The sequence below is a fragment of the Bombus flavifrons genome, chromosome 9 (genome assembly GCF_040668555.2).
Source record: "Bombus flavifrons isolate JBK064 chromosome 9, iyBomFlav1_principal, whole genome shotgun sequence".
Classification (NCBI taxonomy): Eukaryota; Metazoa; Arthropoda; class Insecta; order Hymenoptera; family Apidae; genus Bombus; species Bombus flavifrons.
The window spans coordinates 10,469,862-10,492,275 of NC_138450.1; the positions used below are offsets into that span (position 1 = coordinate 10,469,862).

The following is a 22,414-nucleotide window of genomic DNA, read 5'->3' on the forward strand; positions in this document are numbered from 1 at the left end:
AGGCACGTAACAATCAATCTTCGCGAAATCTATAAGATTAACCACACGAGTTATGATCGTAAAAGGAGCATCGTGCATAAATTCCTAGTTTCTATTTCCTATCTCGTTCTATGCATTTTATGATTTTCTGTACGATATTCGACCTATTGACCTATATCTACGAATACTGAATAATTTCTATAAGCTCAAAGTTTATTGCGGTTTGCAGTTGTTCTATGCGGTTTTCTAGAGGTAATACTCTCATAAAATACTCGTTTGGCTATGTCGTAAAATTACGGTTGTTACAAATTATCGTTTTACCTTTCCTCTTCACGACTCATTATTAATATTACCTAATGAACGACGAATGTCGTTTAAACGTTAGAAGTTTACGACGTAAGTGAATCATTGGAGGCTGGGAGGTTTACGAGACTGAATAGCTTTTAACGCGAGCTAATTATACTAAACGACAAGGGATATGCGAGTAGATCAGTCACGCTTGCACGATTATCCCGCGGTGTCTGAGATTGAAATCGTTAGCCTGGCTAATGATCTGCCTCGTTCCATTTCGCGATCGAACCTCGATTAAATCGGAAAGGTGAAGACTTATCTCGAGCAGAACGTTTGGAATTCATCCACTTATTATTCTGCTACAGTAGTCATTTTGTGTGATCAATGTGGCGATCTTGCGTTCATCGTAGAAATTCTCTCTTCTAAAGCTCGGGATTAATTAATTTTATACCGTTACAACATAGTTTATCGAGGCACGAAAGTTCGCAAGTAGTAGATACATACGTGTTTCTCGGCACGAAGTTTTGCATATCTAACCGGGAAGCTAATAACTTGGTTTCTCTTCGACTTTACGCAGTCGTGTTCCGTCGCTTTCGTAAGAGCGATCGGCAGAAAAATCTGCACGAGCATCGACATATCTCGTTCGATACTCAAATAAGGTGTTGCTTGTGCAACTGCAGCCAACCGCTTCTAACGATGTTTCCATTCGATTCTCTCGGACAAACATGGATAGGCCTGTGGATTCATCGAAGGTAGATGGCAATAGACACGAAACTGGCGCGCTGTATACATAACTGTATAATTATCAGGTATATAACTCGCTTGACGGAACAACTGGCCGATGATAACAGCGGTGACAAGCGTGCTTATAATTTTCATCGTTCGTGGTGGCACGCGAAAGAAACGCGTGCAATGTTTTACACGCATCGAAGCGCAACATTCATATTCATGTTCCTGACCTCCGATAAACCAAATGTAGGTCGGTTATTATCATAATAAATGGTAACTCGTATAGTCGACAGTTCCACGCGTACCAATGATATGCTATATGCTATACCGTATAAATGAAATATCAGATCGAAAATTTCACGTGAGCTTCCAAACTTTCGAATCTACCTGAGAACCTAATCGACGACGGTCGAATAGTATCACAACAATGGCTTAACGTTCAACGGAAGCCAATTACATCCTTTTTCCTTTTAAGATCATTATTGACCGCGATATCTCTACGAAACGATCGTGATCTCACGGAACGATATCCCGCACGAACTGCATCCGATTGGAATCCAGTGAAGGGTATGCGGCAATCGCAGTGTACACCAGGCAGGCGAGGAACAGAAGCGACCATGCACGTTAATCGTTTGCAAGTCGATGGTAAGCCGTGGCAGGAGGTGCATGCATGCAAACCGTGTGACCAGCAATTCACAATAAGAGCTGCTTTCCGAGTAAACGATGTCTAGAGTGCGGCAAACTGTCTCGGATAGCCTGTTACTTTTACGAACACACGATGCCGAAGCGGAGAATGCTTCGTTCGAATGCCTCGACGTTTTACGACGAAGATTTATGTGCCTTTCGAAAAGAATGTAACGGCAATTTATTTACTTAGCGCTTAGGAGTAGAAAAATTGCGAAAACACGTGATTACTTTCAAGATTTTGTGAATAGGAGAAATTTTAAGTACAGGAAGATTTACGTGAACGCAGTCTTAAACCGGAGATACAATGTATCGTTAGTCCGATCTATTTCGACGCTGAAAATTATCATAAAGTGGCTTGAAATTACCCTCTCGGTTACCATTAAATTCAATAACTCGATAATTCTACAAGATGAAGGCAACCGGTACAATTTTACATGCTTTCCGTTCGTAATTACGCCCAGCTGATTATGAAACGCATTGCTGATTTTACTGAGCGTAGATTACGAACATATTTTATCGCCAACATTGTTTTTTACATCGGATCACATTAAAGTAAATATTGTCGGGGACACGTCGTTAAAGAATATCGTGATCGCTAAAAACTGATGCGCGACACATCGGTAATTTCACACTTTTTCCTCTGTAAATCCTTTCAATTAATGTCCTTGATCGATCTAAATAAAGGATTTAGAACGTGTAACTTCTATCCATTCTATTTTTCTAAAAAGTGGTTCGATTCAAGGACAAGACTCCAATTTAGCAGATGTTTCGACTAAAACTGCAGCCGATGTGAACGATAGCATGTTGAATTGTGAATCGCCGTGATATACATTAGGTCGTCCGAAAAGTTTCTTTCGTTTTGTAAAGAAATAATGGGTGCACAACATTTTTCGTTTTACATTATTTTATCGAATTACGTATGATCCATTTTGTTCTATCAAGATAAAGATCGCAACGTTTGACAGATTATGTTTCATTTTTCTATAAAGATGCATCGTTGTAAAAGATGTGTCTGTAAAAGAAAGACACTTTTTGGACAACCTAATACATTGTATAGAAAACGTCGTGGTCCATCGAAAACGAGGAAACACTGTGACGGAGGAACACGTCGCGTTCTCCCCCCGAATCGTGTTGCAACGTTGACGCAAAGAAATTCAAGCGATTGTATGGATCGATAAGAATCGATCGATACTGCGGCTCGCCTAATCGGTGAAGTAATTTGCAGCGGTTTTATTTTGTCTTTACGGCGAAGGGAAATTATTTTACGTAATAATTACAATCGTGCGCATTGTCGGGGGGCAGGGAGTGATTAATCAAAAGGGAAATCTATGTCTCGTTATTACGTGTGATTGCGTTGGCTTGTTCATTCCAGCATGTGAAATTCGACGATTTCGGGGAATTCGCGATGCGCTCGATGAATAGCTTGACCATTGTTACGTCTATGCCATAGTTTCACGTAATTGATCTAATTAATTTCGCTACGCTAAAGTCTTTTAATAATATTTTCGATTATAATCCATTAATTTATGTACATTCTTCTTATTGTTTTTTATCTAATTACTTGATGATATTCAAAGGAGGGCGGGGAAAGAAAAGGAAGGAAAAGATTCCTACGCACGATACGCTTTGCGGTTTCTTCGTACGACCCTGACAAAAACGCAATCGTGCTACTTACAAGAGTACATTGCATCCTAGCATATCGGTGCATGCATGTACATGATGTGCATTATGGATTGAGCATCTAAGTAAGTGCCTGTGGAGCCAACGTCAGCGTGCCGTAATGTAGATGCTTCGACTCGATAACCGGCTCGATATTGCGTAAGAATGATTACGGTACTAGTTCTACGACCAGTACTGACAATGAGAAAATAAGAATGATATCCATCGCGATTATTATCGACTAGAGTCAAATGCACGATAAAAACATTTTATTGAAAATCGCAATTATCCATTAATTTTTCAATTTTTCAAGAAAATTCCTTTATGTATATTATAAAAGATTCGCGTATACTCTCAAGTGAGGATTAGTAAAGTTTCGCTGGAATATTTTCCATTCCATCGCGATCACGCAAGAATGTTTGTGTAAATTAATATACAGATGTGAAACTTAAAATTCAAGCATACGACACAAACAGCGACTGTTCCCCATGAGCTAACACCTACGTCGCTCTCGCTGGAACGTAATTACACGCTGCGCTTTGATCGTTCAACGGATGCCCTCTATTTACGGGGGGACGTTTGAACGGACCCCCGGAGCAGAGTGACAGAGAAGAAAAGAGAAGAAGAAAGAGAAAACCCAAAGGGTGAAACGGTCGACCCTGTCCCTTCCGGCCCCTAACCGAATAAAACCGGTCGATTTTTATTCTGACGATCGCTCGAAAGCGGACGTCGGCGTACCGACACATTTGTGCAATTGCGGATCTGGAATTTTCTGATCGCGAGAACTGAACGGCGAAGGGCGAACCGATTGAAAGGGAAATCGCTCGTGAGAGCCCCTCCCTTCCGCCCGAACGATCTTGTGGCTTTTCCTGTTCTCCGTTCCACCTGGAAGCACGCGTTATAGAAAACGATCCACAAGACTATACGCTCCCGCGCGCGTGTCGTGACTATATATTTTTCTTTTACTAACCACGTTGACGAACTATCTTTGTCTTCCACATGCTTACGGCATTATTTTGTTGGAAGTTTCAGCAAAAGCGTGGGGGCGAGACGCGAATTCAGGTTGAGCAATCAGCTGGTAAACTCCAGGAAGTAGACACGCTCCTCGGTACCTTTTGTTTATTCGCTGTTCTCTCAAGTGTTTTGTTAAACGGCTTTGCCCATGCATTCCATTGGGTGGGTCGATGCAAAGTTTAGATTCGAATGTCGATTACACGAGGAAGGCTTGAAGATTTTACGCGTTGCGCATATTTTCTCGCTTTCTGGTGCAACGCGTATAGTCATGTTGATCGCACATTAAGATCTGGGTCGATTCGCTTCAAACGCTACCTATCTATTCGTATTATTGATATTCTCTTGTATCGCGATTCTTGCACATCGATGTGTACGCAATTTTTGAAATTTTTGCGATCGACAATAAATCTCTCGTCTCTGCCCTTATAAAAGCTAAATTAAAATATTTATCGAGCAATAGAAACTACTACCTTGCTTCTCTATTTGAACTTGCCGTATAAGTGCATATAAAAAATGAATTGTACGATAGGAAGTAGGAAACGAGAAATAAATATTCTTAATGTCAGATTCGATTGCACAATTCAACTGTGCACACTATATTGTGTGCGCGTATCTTTATGAGATTTATGGTTGCTTAATTACAAATTCCTTTCCATTTTTTTGTAATCACTGCAACTAAGTAACAACTTCACCTGTTGAGGAATTTCATACATTCGCGGAGCGTACACTGAGCTTTCTCTTTGTTTCATTTGATTCTTCGATCGATAGATTATACCCTCGATTGGAGTAATTAAAAAACTCTTTAACACCTGTACACTCTGGAATATTTTCGTGATGTTTGCATGTACGTGGGAAACCTAGAAGCGATAAAATTCTCCACGAATGGTCACGGCAAAGGGGTTGAAAGCTTGATTGCAGGATCAATCGAGCGCCACTTAAAATTTCGGATAGTTTTATGGGCGTCCGTCCTTCGTTAGCGTCAACTAATTTTACGACTGAGTCAGCATCGTTGGATTGCAGGTACGATCCTTCTTTGATCGTGGCTAATGAAGCACATCCAAAGATCGGCCTGTCTTTTAGCATGCTCTGATAATCGTCCTTCTCGGAACGTCGGCCTGCGTCGTCATCGCTCGACGATTTACGCCTTTTCTGAAACTGCTTCTATCATTCCATTAAACGAGCGGAACTGAAATCCTTTCTTTTTTCCAACAGTGCTTGCTTTGAATTTCCAAACGGAGAAAGGAACAGATCGTGTAACAGCTAGCACTTGGAACAAATTCGTCGATTAATCTTAAACAGAAATTAATCCGCCTTTTAATCTTTAGTCAAGCAGTAGGCCAATGAATCTGTCAAGAACAGACGCATCGAGTTTGGAAGATCTCTGATTCAATCGTCTCCTAATTTATCGAAACGAAGGTTATTCGAGAAACAACAAATCTTCCAATTTGAACTGTCACCAAAAAGAGTATAATGATGCGGCTGTTATCAAGGCTATGTATAGAACAAACGAACTCATTAGTTTTTGCATGGTGTGTACGTGAACTGGAATTAAATCGCGTATTTGCGTAATGATAATACTCTGGAAACGAGGCTAATAGTAATGATAGACGAACGTCGGTGAATAAAGAAGTGTCACAATGAGCAATTACGTTCTTCAACTTACCTGTTTAATTGCATCCTTAACTCGTTCGCGCTCGTGTTTCAGGTGCTTGAATACGAGTGAAATTCGAGTTCTTCGATGTGACACTGTTGCACACCATATGAATATTTAAGTAAAAAGTTAGATTACCTCGCTGTCGGGCGTGAAATCTGGGTCAAACAGGTTTGATACATTAAAAACGTTTCAAAATATGATAATTCGCGAGCGCGATCGTTCGCCTGTGAAAGAAATGAAGTGAAGTAACGATGATCTGTGACGTAAAAAAAGATTGATTGCCCACAGAGTATTCTACGCCTTATGTATTTACTTTCAAGCACCCAGTTATTAATTTCCAAATTTTGCAATTTCGAATCCGCTTCTCACTCAATCGATTAACGCACGAGTGACGTTGCCAGCAATGATTGGGAAATAGATCTACTACATTTAACACTGGAGGACAAACTTGCGAGTTCACAGTGAGAAAGGACCCGGAAGCGGAAACAAGGCTCGATGAAATTCATAGATCGATATTTCTAGAAGAAGGAAGTAAGTCTATCGAGCGACACGTTACACATGGATCGATAGTGTGTCTCGATGTGAAAACCGGTCGAGAGAATGTAGCTTCATAATCTATGTATACATGGCGAGTCGTGCGTGGCATATAAATGAACCAAAACGTCGTAACGAGGTCGTAATCCAAATTGCGAATACACGTTGCGATCCTTCTAAAGTTGCTTTTCCTTTTCCCATTATCATGAGAAAATAATTTTCTTAGCTCATGACATTTAGTTGATTTGTAATTACGCTTACGTGTATCTAATCGGTGTTATTGTAATTAATTATAGAAATTACAGTTAAAAATACCGTCGTTCCGTGAAAATTATGATCCTTCGAGATACGAGTATATTTCGATCTGTAAGTTAATGAGATAATTAGTCGCTGCGTAAAGCTTTATACGTTTGGCTTTAATCATTCAAAGGTGATGCAATCGTAATTAGAAGCATAGAGATTTTAAAGCATCGATTAAGTCATACGCCAACATCGGCAGACCTGGATTAGCTACGCAGTGAGGCAAAACGTAAACGAATGTAATACATAGTAGAACAGCCTTAGATATATTAATTGTTTTATATTATTTTTATTGTTTTCTATTATTATTAATTAATCAACGATATTTTGACTACTTTTAATTTGTGCGTATCAAAAACATATTTTAGCACGTTTTTAATTCAATTCGGAGCAGTTCTCTGGTGAGTTTACAGATTCGTCGCAGTTGCTTTTTCGTATTCAAACTTAGTTTATCGTTCTTCAAAACTTCTGGAACTTGTTTAACGATCCCGCGGAATCGATCCAAAGTTAGACAGTTTGAAGTTCGTAGTCCTCAGCTACAGTCGCTCATTTCGGCATGCAGAATTTCTTTAGACTCCGGAGTGGTGCACGTTCCGAGAGTCTAAAGCAGCGTATTACGTAAGAAACACGAGACTTGGACGGTTGATTACGTGATAGCTGATCTGGAGCGTGTGTGTCGATGGAAAACTCGTGAGAAGTGCACTATGCATCGTGCAACATCGAATATATGCCCCTTCGAGCATGACGTTCCACGGGAATGTTTATATGCGTATATATCAAGACAGTATGGGCACCCGTGGTACTTTAAGTACATATTCTTTACGTCATGGCCGTCTAGTAGAAGCAATAATTGGCTTCGAAGTTGCAAGACGGTCGCTTTCACGGGAAACTCTAATGCGAACTCTTGATACTGATGTTTGCCTGTCCAGAGAAGTTTCTTGAGAAGTCGAAATACTTCGAATAGCTAGATTCTAAGATTCGTTACAAGTTAGTTAAACCTGTATTATACAGTTAAACTTGAATTTCTTAATTTAAAATTATTAAACTTATATCCGGATATTTAAATTAAAAATTCATCAATTAAAAGTCTACAGCTATATTTATTTAGGATATCAAATCGATAGTACAACATCGCTTATCCTATGTCTCACTTTATAGCGGTAAAAAATCCTTGTAGATCACATCTAGACTTTCTAGCTGTCGAGGAATATAATTAAGATAAGTCGATCCTCATTGAGAAATAAATTAATTAAATAATTAAATAAACAACAGTCGATAATAATTCCCCTCTTTACGTCTCATTTTCATCGTCTCTCTCCGTGAGTGATGGTTCCGTAGGTGGCTCGGTTGGCCATTTGCCTACGGTAGCAGCAGGATCGATAGTAGAAGGTGGATCTGTGATTACAATTGGTCCAAGGGGTTCAACCGTTTGCTCCTCGTCTTTTACGCTATTTTTATCTTTCTCGTCTAAACTTTGCGGTTTCTCGATTATTTCTGGCTTTATCAAAATCATTTGAGGTTTCGCCTCTAAATCAAGATTTTGATCTGGCATCGGTGGTATCAACTCCGTCGATGGTACCATCGTTTTAATCTGACACTGACGACCCATATAGCCGAGTGGACAGATGCATCTGCAAACAAGTTTTACGTTTATCGTTACGGTCAGCGATTGATCTAGTTATGTCACTGTCAAAGTCAATGTGCAAAGGATTCACCTGTAATTGCCATCCTCTTTGGTCATGCTAATGCAAGTGGCGTTATTGCGACAGATTCCTGAATGCTCGTCGCAGTAAGTCAGCTTCTCGTTGCATAGATCACCCGCCCATCCAGGCTCGCATCGGCACTCCCATGGCCGTTTACAGGATCCGTGAACGCAACCAGGATAAGGGACGCATTCGGTGCAATTCGGACCTGTCCAACCCACGCGACACCTACATGTTCCCGGACGACGACAACCGCCGTGTTCTCGGCTGCATCCTTGCGAGCAAACCGCTGCACAGAGAGAAAACGTTCGAGATACATAAAACAAAACGAAAGTTTAAGTAGACTTATGTATGCTTTCTTGGAGAAGATACGAGGACTAGAAAAAACGGATAACTTACGAGTTTGACAGAGAAGTCCAGTCCAGCCTGGTTCACAGCGACATTCGAGTGGACCCTGGCACGTTCCGTGCACGCAACCTGGCAAAACGGCGCATTGTTTGCATTTCGGTCCCTGCCAACCTAATCGACATCTACAAAAGGAAGTACACAAATGACTGATTCTCTTGCAACGAATGATTCACTAAGAAATTATCTTTCCCATTAAGTAGCATAAAAGGAAGGAAAACTATGGAGAACAATCTCGTAGCTTCCACACTTCATCTAAATTATCAGCTACGAACGTTAATGTGACGAGGGTCGAGCAAACGATGGTTTCATTGCTTCGATCAGTCGCTACCGGCGCTGATAACCGCTCATTACTCAACCATTACGAGTTGCACCTTACCTGCATTCTCCGGGCTTTTCACAATATCCCTGGCTGGACAGACAATCGGAAGCGCAGATTGGTTCCGAACAGAACATACCCTTCCATCCAGGATCACAGGAACATTCGAAGCTTACGTTACAACTAAAAATGAAAATTTGTTTCAGTTATTCAGTTATTCATTCTACCGCTGAATGTAAGTTTTTCCGCACGATCAATATTCAAGAGAGTAGAAAAGACTAGACATTTCGTGTTACACGAGAATTAAACTTGCCACTGAGCGTGGTGAAATCGGTATCTATTTCATGCCTTTAGTACTAGAACTAACTACTACATCCATCGGTTATTAGCAACCGTATCGCTTATAGAAAATTATATTGCTCTAGAAATCGATACCTGAGTCGGAAAAGGGCAGCGGTTTCCATTGGTATATTCACTTCGCAGATCTGATTAAGTTAACGGGTAACTCGTTATTCATTGATGACTTACATCTGTTCTTGCTTCTTTTGATTCACCGAGACATATAAAAAAACTGATGAAAGATTACCTGCCATGCTGACATCCTGGTAGAGCTACACACTTGTCGCAGAGCTCGCCATAAAAGCCCAATTTGCAGCGACATTCACCGGGTCGACGGCAGTAACCTTGAAGAGGGTCACACCCCTTCCGACAGATTGGCACATCGCACAAATCGCCAGTCCATCCTAAGTGAAAAAAAGCACCGGTTATACAAAGAGAAATGTCTACATCTCTGATTTTTTATTGCGCTTTTCTTAACAACGTCCGCGATGAACTCCATCACGCTATGTTTCTTTTTTTACCTGGCAAGCACTTTACTTCTCCGGCTTCGTCACAAACGTAGTGCGAATTTGGATGTTGAGAGGCAGGTATCTCACAGGCTTGCTTCTTCCATTTGGGAACGTATCTAAATGGAGAGTAGAAGAAATTATTTATCTAACTAAAATGTATAACAAAAGTTATACATACAGATTTGATACAATTTATTCTAATGGTACCAAAAGCAAGATATGTCGTTATTATTGGTAATGAGCACTTTAGTGGATCTAGTTTCGAAATCGAAGTCGAAATATGGAGGTACTTAAAATATGTGGAATAGTAAAAAAAGCGATAACAAGGGGAACAGATACGATTGACAGATAAGATAACATTGACAACGACCGAGTAATTATGCGTTAAGCATGTGACACGAGAACTTGATACTACAATCTGATCCTCGATAGCCACGTATTATTTTCTATAATTAACTTTTCTCATTCAAATTTTCTAAACGTAGCATTCGACACATCGAATTAATTTCTACCTGCTGAGATGAAAATCAAAATTTACATAATCTTAAATACAACTGATCGTCTGCGAGGAATTTTGAAGGACTTTCACCGGAACAAATCTCTCCAAAATAAATAGGATATTGATTACGAATCGAATCACGTAAAACGGATCAAAGTATGTTTAATGACGATACCTGGGTCCGGCTGCGAATCCAAAAGGCAGCGCACCGAGCCCGAAAATCGTGGTAACACTGGCTGTATGCCCATTGTATAGATTGCCCAGTTCACCGGGACTGATCAAGAGACTGAGACAAGCGAGCAGCAGTATCATCTTTGCTTGACTTCCAAGTCAAGACTGAGGACGACCGCGTCCAAGGCTTCGGCTTGGATAACGGGACCTTGTTCGAGGTCACGGCACACTTTTTCATCGTGTCCGTGCTGCTGGCAGCGCGTTCGCGGACGCGTGAGATCGTATGAGTACGCATGTGTGACGCTCTCCCCGTTTGACTTTTTCGTCGACTCACAACGAGTTTATTATTCGCTCGGGAAAGTTCAATGCACTTCTTCGACTAAGTCGAGAGGAGGCATTCCCCCTGAGAGCTCGCGTTCGCCGCCGTCACGGAAAGGAAATGGACGTACCTAGAACTTTCTTGGGAGGATTCGTAAGCTTCTACAGTTATAGGATTCGGATAAAGTCCCCTCGGGCTGAGATCGTCGTTTCTTTGTCGTGAATAACAGTTCTTTGACTCGTACTTCTTTAAGAACAGTAATTGGGAGATCACTGCCTCTAATAGGTAGTACCTAACGAAGTTATGTCCTGTGAATCCTATTTAACGGGAATTTTTATTCTTTTATTCGTCAAAAAAGTTCTCCTTCCTGTATGCCTAAAGGTACAGGAATATTTTGCTCCCCCTATAATCTAGCATAAATCCATTCGATATGGAAGGACAAATCCCCCTTAAATTCAACGAAAAAACCTATGGACCCTCGTTATCCGAGTTTAATCCGAAGACAAGGAAGTGGACCTCCAACAAAAGTAGGATTTGGGATCCTATTTACATGATGATATTAAAAGAAAAACGCTCATGCCGAAACGTAAGCTTTCGAATACCGACATTGTAACTTACAGAAAAAGGTAGCCTATAATTCAGTTTTTTTTTATTAAGCATTTCTTTGTGTCCAGGTACTAATAAGAAACGTTGTTCTTTCTAGAAGTAGTTTATTTATTTTTTAAAATGTATGTACAAGCTTCCGAGCTATTATTTACAAATAAATACAGAAATTGGCACCTCAAACTGCGCCATTTTTGTTTCTCGTCGTTAGGAACTTTTTTACAGTCTGTTCGTTGCGTATTGAGCAAGAAGTTATTTAATTAATATTCTACTACATATAAAAAAATAGCTAGATCTTTTGTACATTTCCTCGTCAACATTTACAAAGATGTAATCGTCGTAGTTGCGGAATCGTAACACTCACAACGACATGCACACGCTTTAAAAACTATTTCACATAATACTTAACTCGGTTGTGTTTCTTTTTCAAGACATTCGACCTTATATCTACACAGACATAGAATTTACATTGTTAATTAATCAAATCGTATTGCCGTTTGGAGTGTAACGCAACGATAAAACTATTCGACGGGTTCAGTTGTCGGTATTGCAATAGTGAGAATCCACTGATTATCCTTCCACATCGTTTCCTCCATCTACTAGAGAAGGATTTGGTCCTGTCAGAGCAAACATGTCCTTCAGTTTGTTATCATCGTCGACGATGCTTCATCAACGTCTATCTTCGAAGCAAGATGGATTAATCTTCAGACTTCTTCAGGTTCGACGCTCTTGCCCTTCCTGAAAATCTTCACAAAGCCGAAAATGATTATCAAAAGAGCAGCACAACCGCAACCAGCGAAGATATCCCAAGGATGTAATTCCTCGATCGTCTGATCTATCCTTTTAGCTTGAACGCAATTAGGCCTCGTATCCACTTCGATGGGGAAGCTACCGGGTCCGTCGTTCGAAGCGATCCTGACGAGGTACTTTGTCCCAGGCAAAAGAGAAATCTGTGCTGAATTCGAGTCCGTAACTTGATTTCCCATAAGACCACCAGTCTCGGGTTCCCAAGAAACCACATAAGATTCCTTGTTTCCTATATGATCCTTATCGGTCCTATCGTTATAAGCATTGCTCGTGGAAGGAGTGTTGTCCGCTTCCAAATCATCGGAACGATCATCTTTCCTTCTGAAGAAGAATCTTCGAAATATTTCATCGGACATTGGAGAATCTTCCTGGCTTCTCCACTCCGCCAGTACCTTTTCTCCGTACTTTTCTAGGAAGAATTGTCTCACACGGTTGTTGAATCTGACCTGTTCTAAAGATCTCTGTTTCTGAAGCTGAGTCTGGACATCCTTCCATGAGATCGTTGCCTCGTACAAAGGACCTTCTTTCAGAGATTCTAACTTTGGAATCCATTCTTGCCAACTGTAATGCTTCATGCCGTTCTCCATGGCGACTATAATCCAGGTATCCGGCCTTAGATTCGGAGTACGTTCCCCTGGATAGTATCCAGCAACTCTCCATTGCTTGTAAAGCTTGCGCATCACTACAGCAACGTCAAATCTGTCCAGGATGATGGGTGCCTTGCTCGGTGCTGGCAACATGGATGGTAGATACTTCTCTTCTATTCTAGTTTTTCGATAACTGCACACTGTCTGGCAAGCTGGGCACTGAAAGAAATTTTCATATCGTTAGTTTTACTCTTTTTCGTTGATTTTCTGAAAGAAAGGAAACTTTTACAGAAGAAGACTTTTAACCTTTTGTTCCTCGAATAGCGACTATCTATCTCAGACATCTGTCCTTCAAATAATGCATTAAAGGAGAAACAATTAACGATTTCTTTAAAGGAAACGGTCTTTTTATCTTGCGGATATCATATAAAAAAAGAGTTCTTATTGGCATTGGATTTAAAGATTTTTCGAAACATGGTAGTCAGCCGTCTTCCAAATATTTGAAGAAGATACGTATCTCTGCGGAGCTCGATACACGAAGAGTTTAAATTCGTTCGGTGCACGACAAAGCAACTCAGCCTTCCGTAAAAATCGACAGGTAGCCGTTTCTAAGGATTTTCCTAGACCGTAGATCGCGTCGGAATTCCCTTTATCGAAAGTTCCCTTTCTTTTCGTCTCACCGTCGTTCGTCTGTATATTTCTTGGTCTGTTCCTTTAGCTTTGAAATTTTCAAAGATAACACCGACGTAAGAAATTTCCTTCGCGCTTGATCGATCCGAATTTTCCAACGATTTAACACGGTCGAGATCATTGGCACATTTGTCAACTCGACTTGAATTCGAAAAAGTTCAAATATCCGAGAAGTTACAAATACCTTCACCGGTGTTTATTCGTAGAGATATTGTAAACTCAGAATCGAACTAGAGATCCCGTGTCTACCTTTTGCGAATTATGTCGTTCAAGAAACCGAAAATTCTTTCTGTAGTACAATCTCCCTAATCCAAAAGATTGCTTCACCCGTAAATTTACTTACATGTAGATACTGGTCGCCCTCGCAAATGGTTCTTGTCTTCTCCCACCGGTTCTCGAGGGCCTCGCAGTACTGCCAGCACTGTAACACAGGAGAGAGAAAAAAAACATACACACGTGAAAGAAGCGAGCGTGGCAGGGGGAGGTTTCAGCATTGAACAAAAAGCTCTTGCACGCACGGGACGCACGGGTAAAAAGGAACGATGGTACACGAGGGGGATGAAGAGGGACGACGCAGCCAAGAAACGTGAAGAAGGAAAGGCGGCCGGACCGTTGAATCGAGCGATTTAAGCGGCCACGGAGAGAACCAAGGGAGAAGGAAGAAGGTGCAGTCGGAAAGAGAAGAAAAAGGAAGAACGTATAAGAGAGGAAGATAGGTGGATAGAGAGAGAGACGAAGGAAGAAAAGAGAGGGGGGCCGAATTAGCTCCAACCTGTTTCAGGCATAACAGGCACCGTCGTTGTTGTCTTCATATTTATTGGGATACCGTCTCTTGTGGAGCCCTGTTTCCAGATTCTTTTTTTTTCGTCTCTTCTCCAAGAGAGAATGAGAGAGTTAGCGAGATCCCTGTGCTTTGCCCCCCCTCCCCGATTATCCTACATCACGATGTGTTCCTTCTAAGCCTGGCTGTTTCGTAGAAACGTTATAGGTCCCCTTTCTTCGTGCAAAAGACGCCTCCAGAAAGCAACATAACCATCCTCCAACAGCTTCGCGATAATTCCCTCGGATAGTTTGTTTTTTTTCTGATGATTTCTAGTTCGTTCGTGTAAACGAAACCAAGAAGAATAGCATTGCGTATCATGTATAAGGAAGTAGATAATATTAGAAGAAACACGCTAGAAATAAGAGTAAGCCTCCCACAAAGCGGATTGTTCCGTAAATGAAAATTCCGGGTAAATGCAAATGCGTGGAGGATGAAACGTGATAACGGATCTTTTTCATCCCGTTTATTTCACTTCGCGAAGGATAGTCATTGATTTCCAGAACGAGGGGACATGGCTTTTACGATCCCCGGCCCATTGTAATTCGATAACAGCACAATCATCGTCGTATCCGATGAAATTTGATGGAGCGACCCCATGACATTTCCTCCGACCACATTCTTCAGTTACGCATCTTGGGAGCCGTTAATCGTCATCGTCGAAAATACTACGATTAAATGTACGATATACGACCGATACGCTTCCTTGTTCATATAATTACACGAACTATTGATCTAGGAAGAAATTTTACTTTCGTGTGTCTAGCCAAAAAATGCACGGTTGCATGATTTTCCTTTGAACGTAATTCTATTACATAAATTTTAGGAGTATCACGAACATCAAAGGGTCTGGAAAGCCGCAACATTTCGGTACGTCGAGCTGAACCTGTCGGCAATTTAAAACGCTGTCCCCTCGTTTCCAATCGGTCGATCACCCAGCTTCCCCTTCACGTCCGATTGTCCGGAGTAAAACAATTACCGTTGACGAAAAGGGCGGTTCAAAGCGAGCGCAACAATTTCCAACGCAGGAATAGTCGTCATTATCCGGGCGTAATTCTCTCACGAGGGGGTTCTTCGCGCGCGACCTTCATTAAGCCACCTCCACGCGTCCGCCTCCTCCGAGAATCGTTATTCTAATGTATCCTATGGAAACGAGTCTCGAGGACTCTCGTTCCCTGAGCATAAATTTGAATGTATCATCGTCACCTCCCTCTTCCTGCGTTCAAACTCTTCACGATTCGTTCTCGATGATGTTCCACGCGCAGCATAGGCGTGTGTACGCGTGTTTTCTTATTCACAGGCAGTCATGGGGTCTCCCTGTGGGTGTACACGAGCGAGATGGCATCGATTTCTCTGAAATTAATGGACACCCCCTGTGCACTAAATGAGCAACGCCCTGAGCACACACGCGGCCGTTCACCGCATTGTGCGTGAGTTGATCGTGATTCCCATCTGTCCATCTGCAATGTGTCTGTCCTGTAGAGGGGTGCGTTCGACGGTGGGGAACATCGGGGACCACCATGATTTTCCACGACGCGCCATAAAACCGACGGGAAAGATTTATCGTCACACCGAGTCGGTAGAACGACCCTATCGGATTTCCAGACGATCGAATCGTCACCTTACGTGCTCGCACGCGTGTGATTTCATCTCGATATATTATTTCTGGATATTCCCGAGATATCGTCGAAGATTGTTTATTGTTTGTTCGGAGACCGAGAACATAAGACGTACGAAGAATGTTGGTTTTTCGAAAGAATTCTTGAACGCGACGTGCCTTTCGGTGTTTGAACTCTGGGTGACTAGGAAAGAGGGTCACGTTAAAGCTGGCGGTATCGTGTTGGATGCACGGGGATCCCTAAAATTTCGTGAAATATTCCAGTCGCTACTATTTGAGGCGAGAAGAATAGGATGGAGAGAAAACGGGAGCATACACAGCATTGTGCTCGTGGTACTTTCAAAACTTTGGGCATTCGTTTCTCATACACTTTTCAATATTTAACTAACAATATGCGGTAATTTTATAATAAGCAAATTCTATGGTAACAATTTGAACAAAGTTTACTACAGCAGCTTAAATTTTGGAAAAATTACGAGATAAGTAAATTTTAAATTTTTATTCACCATGCTACAAGTAGTTTGTTGTTGCCCCGTGTACCAATCGCAGGTACCATCAACGGTATGCTTCTTCAAACATTGCGATCTGCACTGAGCAATTCTGACGATCGGTCCGAGATCGAATCCAGTAACAAGCGTGGTACACCAGACGAAGAAAAGAAACCACGTAATCTCCATGGTCAATAAAAATCACACTTTTTCCGTAATGTATATTCACTCACTAGTTCACTTTCTTTGAAGTTCACTGTCGTCTTTAAAACGAACACTCGATTACAGTTATACAGAGATCATGGAATGTTTAATTTACCTAAAGAATCAAATAAACATAAGTGTAGCGTGTTATTCGTGACTAACGAGCAAAGAAATAGGTTCCTGTTCCGCCGAAATTTCGAGCAGACTGCGACCCTTCGGAGGTCGGTACCTTCCTTATGTAGCCACGCGCCCCACCATTGAATTTTAGCTCGCCCCTACCCTCTGAAGGCAGCGTAGCATCCCTTGTAATTATCCGTGGGCTGGAACCGTCCCTCAGCATATGGTCGACCATACTGCATCATCGTCCTTCTGCCCGAATTATTTCGTTGGCAGAAAAGTAGGCCAAATTGAGGAAAGAGTTGCGATTTTTCGTTTCGTCGAAACTCTTTGATCACGCGTTCTTACTCGCTCTTTTACGATGATTCTACTTGAAAGAGAGATAACGTAATATTTATGGACTTTATGTATGATCCCTTCTTGTGTATGAATAACCGTTACTAAAACTAATCACTTAATCTCATAAAGATAAAAATATAACTATCTCCTTATCAAGGAAGAAATCTATTTTTGCAATTTTATAAAATTTAAGTAGAAGATATTTAACGCATTATGCTTATCGAAATAATGTACTTCCTTCGCAAACGTACGATTAACCTTGATTCGAATTCCCTTGGTATGCTCTGCACACAATCTGTCGCCGCGAATATTATCTCGGTGCAGAGCCACCCTCGTATTACAATCGCATTGCGTTTCACTGTAATTATCCACGTGCCGTATGGTCGCCAGCATATGGTCTAGAACGCCATTCTACTTCAAGGAGCAACCTCCGTCATTCCGCAAAAGAGAAGGGGAAGAAGAAGAAGATTGCTTCGAAATTGACTGCTCGCGGAACAAATTAAATTTCGCCTTCGATCGATCGTGAAATCGCGTCTCTTTGTGACGTACTGATGGACGCGTTCCATCATATCCTCCGCTGTTATTCGCAATTTCCGTCGAATATAGTATATAATATATCGTTGAAATGCGCTGTTAAAAACTTCGATGTTTGGCGAGTCAACATTTTCTTGCAGAGTAACTCGATTCTGTTCGTGAAATTCTATATGAACAAACGTTTTCTAAGAAATCTTTCTTTCCTCAAAATGATCGCTATTGGAATACGTTTCCGGCCAGCGGTAATTTTTCAGAAGAAACTCCCAAAAACGAGAACGTTTTTAGCTGTGAGGAGCTCGAGGTATGAGAAAGAAACTTGGCCATTTTCGAAATCCTCACGATGTCCAGGAAAATTTAGTCGCAATTAGCCGACATCCGAGTAACGCGACGGCACAACAACAACTTCCTTCCTAGTTCTCTGTTCAGCTTCGTGCAAAGAATAGGAGGCGGGAAGGAAGGAATCGGTGTCGAATGATAGCGATTCGAGGGATGTACATACGTTATCAAGGGTCCTCCATAGAACGGTCCAATATGGTTTTCATCCGGCAGGTACGTGATCTTGTCCCACCCACCCATCTTCGCTCGGTGAATATAAAAGAAGCAAGAAATAGAACGCGAAGGAAGAGGCGGGCGAGTAGCTACGGAGACACACGGGGTCGACCGATAAAGAATAGAAAAAGTAAGAAAGAAATAGAGAGAAGGCGAGGCACAGGAGAAAAGAAAAGGAGGTGGAACATATTCACCGGAAGTCGCTCGTGCTCCCTGGGTGCCCCGCGATACACGTCACAATGCACAGGATGTGTACAAATAAGGGTATTTGTCTGGCAGTCCGATTGTAGGGTGAAATATACGATGACGTTAAACAGGCCCAAGTTGCATCCCTCGCGCGCGAGTTTGCCTGTGAAACACGCTGATCGGCGTTCGTTCGTTTGTGCCAGTTGCCAATAGAAAAAGGCTCACAAATAGAAGAACCATTCATCTAGGCACCATTTAGGGGTAGTATTCGGTCGACGAATCGTTCCTTCAATGGAGAATGACATTTCATTGTGCTAGGAATTTTTCTCACACCTGGACTGACGTGATTTCGTCGCGACGTCCACCGCGCCGTGCTCCAATGTTTTTATTATTGCACTGATTTTAAGAGCCACTGGCTCTCATCGGACGTGATACTGCTTCTATCGAGATGCTCACGTTTTTTTCTTTTTTTTCTTTTTGAACCAATTATAATTTCAGTGTGTATACATTGCGAGTAAGCCTTGCTACGAATGACAGAAGAACGATTTAATGCTTGACAAAAAATTTCATACGACAAGATTACACGATCAATTGAATATTCGTATCTTATCCGTATCGTTCGAATCAAATATTTATCAGCGATTATAGGCAGACACACAGTGATCAATCTTCAATGGTAAATATATCCGGCACACGTCGCACGTGATTCCCGAAACCCATTTAAACCTTTCACACGACCATGGATCGGGGGAGAATCTCGAGGGAATCTTGCTCCTGAATTGTCATCATAGCTTGTGCATTCCTGCTAATGAAAAAAATTCGGAATGCATTTCAATTTATGACATTAATCGTCTCGTTAAAAAGAGGGTGTCATTGTATAACGAAAACGTTAGAAATTTATAGCGGGGTTTTTAAGATAAAAATGTGATGTTTCAATCTTTCCACCGGAACATTCACTTCTCGATCGCGTCAGAAAGCTACGAGTAAACAATTTTGCATTGGATTACACTAACGACAACACAGAAACGAAAACATATTTTCAAAGATTTTCGCATTAATAGATCACTGGTCACCGCTGTTTAAAGTAGAAATCCATGTTTGAAGTCTAAAGCCTTTTCATTCTCTAAACTTTTGAAATCCCAACGGAGATTTTTCTCCGACACCATAGGTGCGAGATGTTTTCCTAGGATCCGTAATCCGTAACCGTCTCGACCAACATTCCTTTCCCTAATCTCGGACCACGAACCAACCTTTTCCAACCAACCAACTATCGTCGTGTAACATCTTCCGCACGATTTCTTTTTCTACACTCGCGAGCATTGTTTGTCATTCTTAATCCTCCACACGAAGGATTACGTGAATCTCAATTTTCCGTCAGATTACGTGGTCCTTTCGAATACGAACGATGATGTTTCGTTCTCTTTTAGAGAGAATTCGAATCGAAGCCGCAATCGCGACAACGCATATTCGTGATGGTCGAGATTTAGATCCTATCTATACCTCTGTCGTCGAATTTCATAAAAAGCTGATTTTCTTTTTACGATAAACGATATAGGAACACGTAGTTCTGAAGTGAATGGCTGTTCCTTCTTGTCGAGGTTCGTGTATCATAAATTTTAATGTGATACAATAGAAAATTATAGTCATATTACCGAGCATTGCTCGAGCTTCACAATGGTATACTGAAGTGCGAACGCGTTCGAAGGGAACGAGAGAACGTGGTCTATAACAAAAGAAGTTTGCCTATCGGATTGTAAAACGCCGGGGCGCGTGAAGTTAAACCCGCGGCTTATCTGTCCTGGAAAAATATTGCGCCTCGTTTCGCTCGGCTTACATTGCTCTTAATCCTCGCATATGCCAGAGGAAATATTTTTCTCAAATATTATTTCAGAGTGTCCGCGTTTGCTCTTCCTCTTCCAAAGCCTCCTAACAATACTATCTAAGTAAGGGACGTTGATCAGCGAAACTGGGACCGACATTTTCAATTTTCCGATCGAGTTGACAACGGCAAGCGTCGCCTAATTTTAATCGTAGCGCGAAATTCTAAAGAATTATCCCGAAAAAGCATCTTTCGTGTGTCCATCTTTCTTCACGATCCAAAAAAATCGCGTTCTGTCAGCTAACAAACGTGGCAAGGCGGAAAATTTAGGCCGCTACTTTGTCCTGCTTCTATGAGCTCCGGCATGGTCCCAAGGAAATCGCTTTCAAAGCTAGTTCTCGCGTCAACTACGCTGGCGACAAATTTTTATTGTCATCGGGGTGACATTAGCGCTGGCTTTCCTCGCCACACCGGCTGCCAAGCAGAATGAAAAGAGAAGAACGAAGAGATTTCTTCAAACGAGTCCCCTAGGAGGACAGGTGGTAACCAGAGGATCTCAGAATCGCTATTGAACATTTAGCCCGATACCTTCTCTAGAGACTAGGTATCCGCCAATATGTTAGCCTGACAAATTCTTGAAACCAAAATTTATAACCTTCGAACGCTATAGCATTCCTTCTTACTTCCTTTACTTTACTTCTTACTTCTTTTACTGCATTCGTCTATGCTGTACATGATTGCACTTCGGATAAAATTTTGAAAATGTTATGCTCTTAATATCGCACATTCGCCGTGCAATTTTAATATTGCGGTGAAAATAAGAATCGATTAAAAAAGTCTCGTCAATGTCGCGTTGCTTCGAAACTTATCGTATCTAAAATTTCTCGAATATCAATTTTTCGCTTTCTCCTTCGTCAAATTAACGACGTCACCCTTGCCGTCGTTCTCGTGAAGCAGCCGCTGAGAACCTGGGCGGCAGCACGTTATCCGAGCAATTAAGGGCTCGAAACGTTCTCGACATGGCACGGGCAAAAATTTTTTCCCCTTCGCGCTCTTCGTAAATCACGTGAAACCCGACGTTGTCACTCGGTTTTACGACCGCAGTAACTTCAAATTGGAATTTTCGTGTTGATTTAGGTTAGGACCTAAAAAAGGCGCCAGCGATTCTACGACTTCCTCAATTCGTTGTAAATCAATGGTTTTTCATGCCATTGTATCCTGCAGTTTAGTCTTTGTTTCGAATATGCCACGACAGTGACTGCTTGTTCGGTTTGCCTCCTGAACGTGACGGTAGCAATTACCTAATTTACTGCGGCTGACTTTCGGTCGAAGTGAAAACTGCGGTTCGACCGCTACTTTTTGCACCCTTGTCCCAAGGAGGTCTTTGTTGTCTGGTTGACTCAGGATTTTCAGAACTTTTGCAGCAAGAAATTTTCGAAGCTCCCTGTGGTTTCTACTTTTATGGTCTCTTGTAATAAAACCGTGCCTTCTGTAACTTTCTCCGACATAACCAAGAGGTAGTAGTAGTAGTTTTCGAATTCTTTATCATTTTCGCAAAGCATCGCTGAGTCTATCCTCGTTTTTTTTTTTTTTTTTTATTTATTTATTTAAATTTTACAATTTGTCCAGTAGGACATAAGTCTATCCTCGTGAAACGAAAAATTCGGAGACAGCAGTGATTTCACGGCATAAAAGGTACGAAATTCCAGTTGATTTCTTATAATCTGCGTTCTCCTCCCGCCGACATTAATTCTTTTTTGTCGCGTAGCCGATGCATCCTACGTTATACCGCGGTCACTTTTTGCTGCGCACAATGGTCTACGGAGAATATTGTCCGATAATCTCGCATGCACGTGGTTCCACGCGTGTTCGGCTCGTTCAATGGGTCCGTGGCCCTGTCGTTTTCGTTCGCGTCGCGGCGGAACAACCGCAGGCATGTATT

At 41.6% G+C, this 22,414-nt stretch overlaps 2 protein-coding genes across 2 annotated transcripts; both read right to left on the minus strand.

Annotated features, from left to right (window-relative positions):
- Positions 1-7,927: 7,927 nt before the first annotated feature.
- On the minus strand, positions 7,928-10,973 carry LOC138183070 (delta-like protein C). The gene is made up of 7 exons (XM_069119606.1): positions 10,797-10,973; positions 10,135-10,238; positions 9,861-10,017; positions 9,335-9,457; positions 8,950-9,080; positions 8,563-8,839; positions 7,928-8,478 (listed from the first exon to the last, which is right to left on the minus strand). Exons 1-7 carry the CDS (start codon positions 10,931-10,933, stop codon positions 8,139-8,141), a joined length of 1,269 nt encoding a protein of 422 aa, XP_068975707.1. The 5' UTR covers positions 10,934-10,973; the 3' UTR covers positions 7,928-8,138.
- An 841-nt stretch (positions 10,974-11,814) lies between these two features.
- On the minus strand, positions 11,815-17,121 carry LOC138183138 (uncharacterized). Its single transcript, XM_069119728.1, has 3 exons — positions 16,743-17,121; positions 14,142-14,219; positions 11,815-13,327 (listed from the first exon to the last, which is right to left on the minus strand). Exons 1-3 carry the CDS (start codon positions 16,911-16,913, stop codon positions 12,419-12,421), a joined length of 1,158 nt encoding a protein of 385 aa, XP_068975829.1. The 5' UTR covers positions 16,914-17,121; the 3' UTR covers positions 11,815-12,418.
- Between the last annotated feature and the right edge of the window lie 5,293 nt (positions 17,122-22,414).

What these genes read in the sequence shown, in the direction of transcription:
- LOC138183070 (XM_069119606.1), bottom strand. Translation starts at nt 10,933, where the DNA reads ATGATACTGCTGCTCGCTTGTCTCAGTCTCTTGATCAGTCCCGGTGAA. An exon ending in GGATTCGCAGCCGGACCCAG is followed by an intron (nt 10,239 to 10,796) that starts GTATCGTCATTA and finishes CTCTCCATTTAG; the next exon opens with ATACGTTCCCAAATGGAAGA. An exon ending in AGAAGTAAAGTGCTTGCCAG is followed by an intron (nt 10,018 to 10,134) that starts GTAAAAAAAGAA and finishes TTTTTCACTTAG; the next exon opens with GATGGACTGGCGATTTGTGC.
- LOC138183138 (XM_069119728.1), bottom strand. Translation starts at nt 16,913, where the DNA reads ATGGAGATTACGTGGTTTCTTTTCTTCGTCTGGTGTACCACGCTTGTT. An exon ending in AACAAACTACTTGTAGCATG is followed by an intron (nt 14,220 to 16,742) that starts GTGAATAAAAAT and finishes CCTGTGTTACAG; the next exon opens with TGCTGGCAGTACTGCGAGGC. An exon ending in AGGGCGACCAGTATCTACAT is followed by an intron (nt 13,328 to 14,141) that starts GTAAGTAAATTT and finishes AATTTCTTTCAG; the next exon opens with TGCCCAGCTTGCCAGACAGT.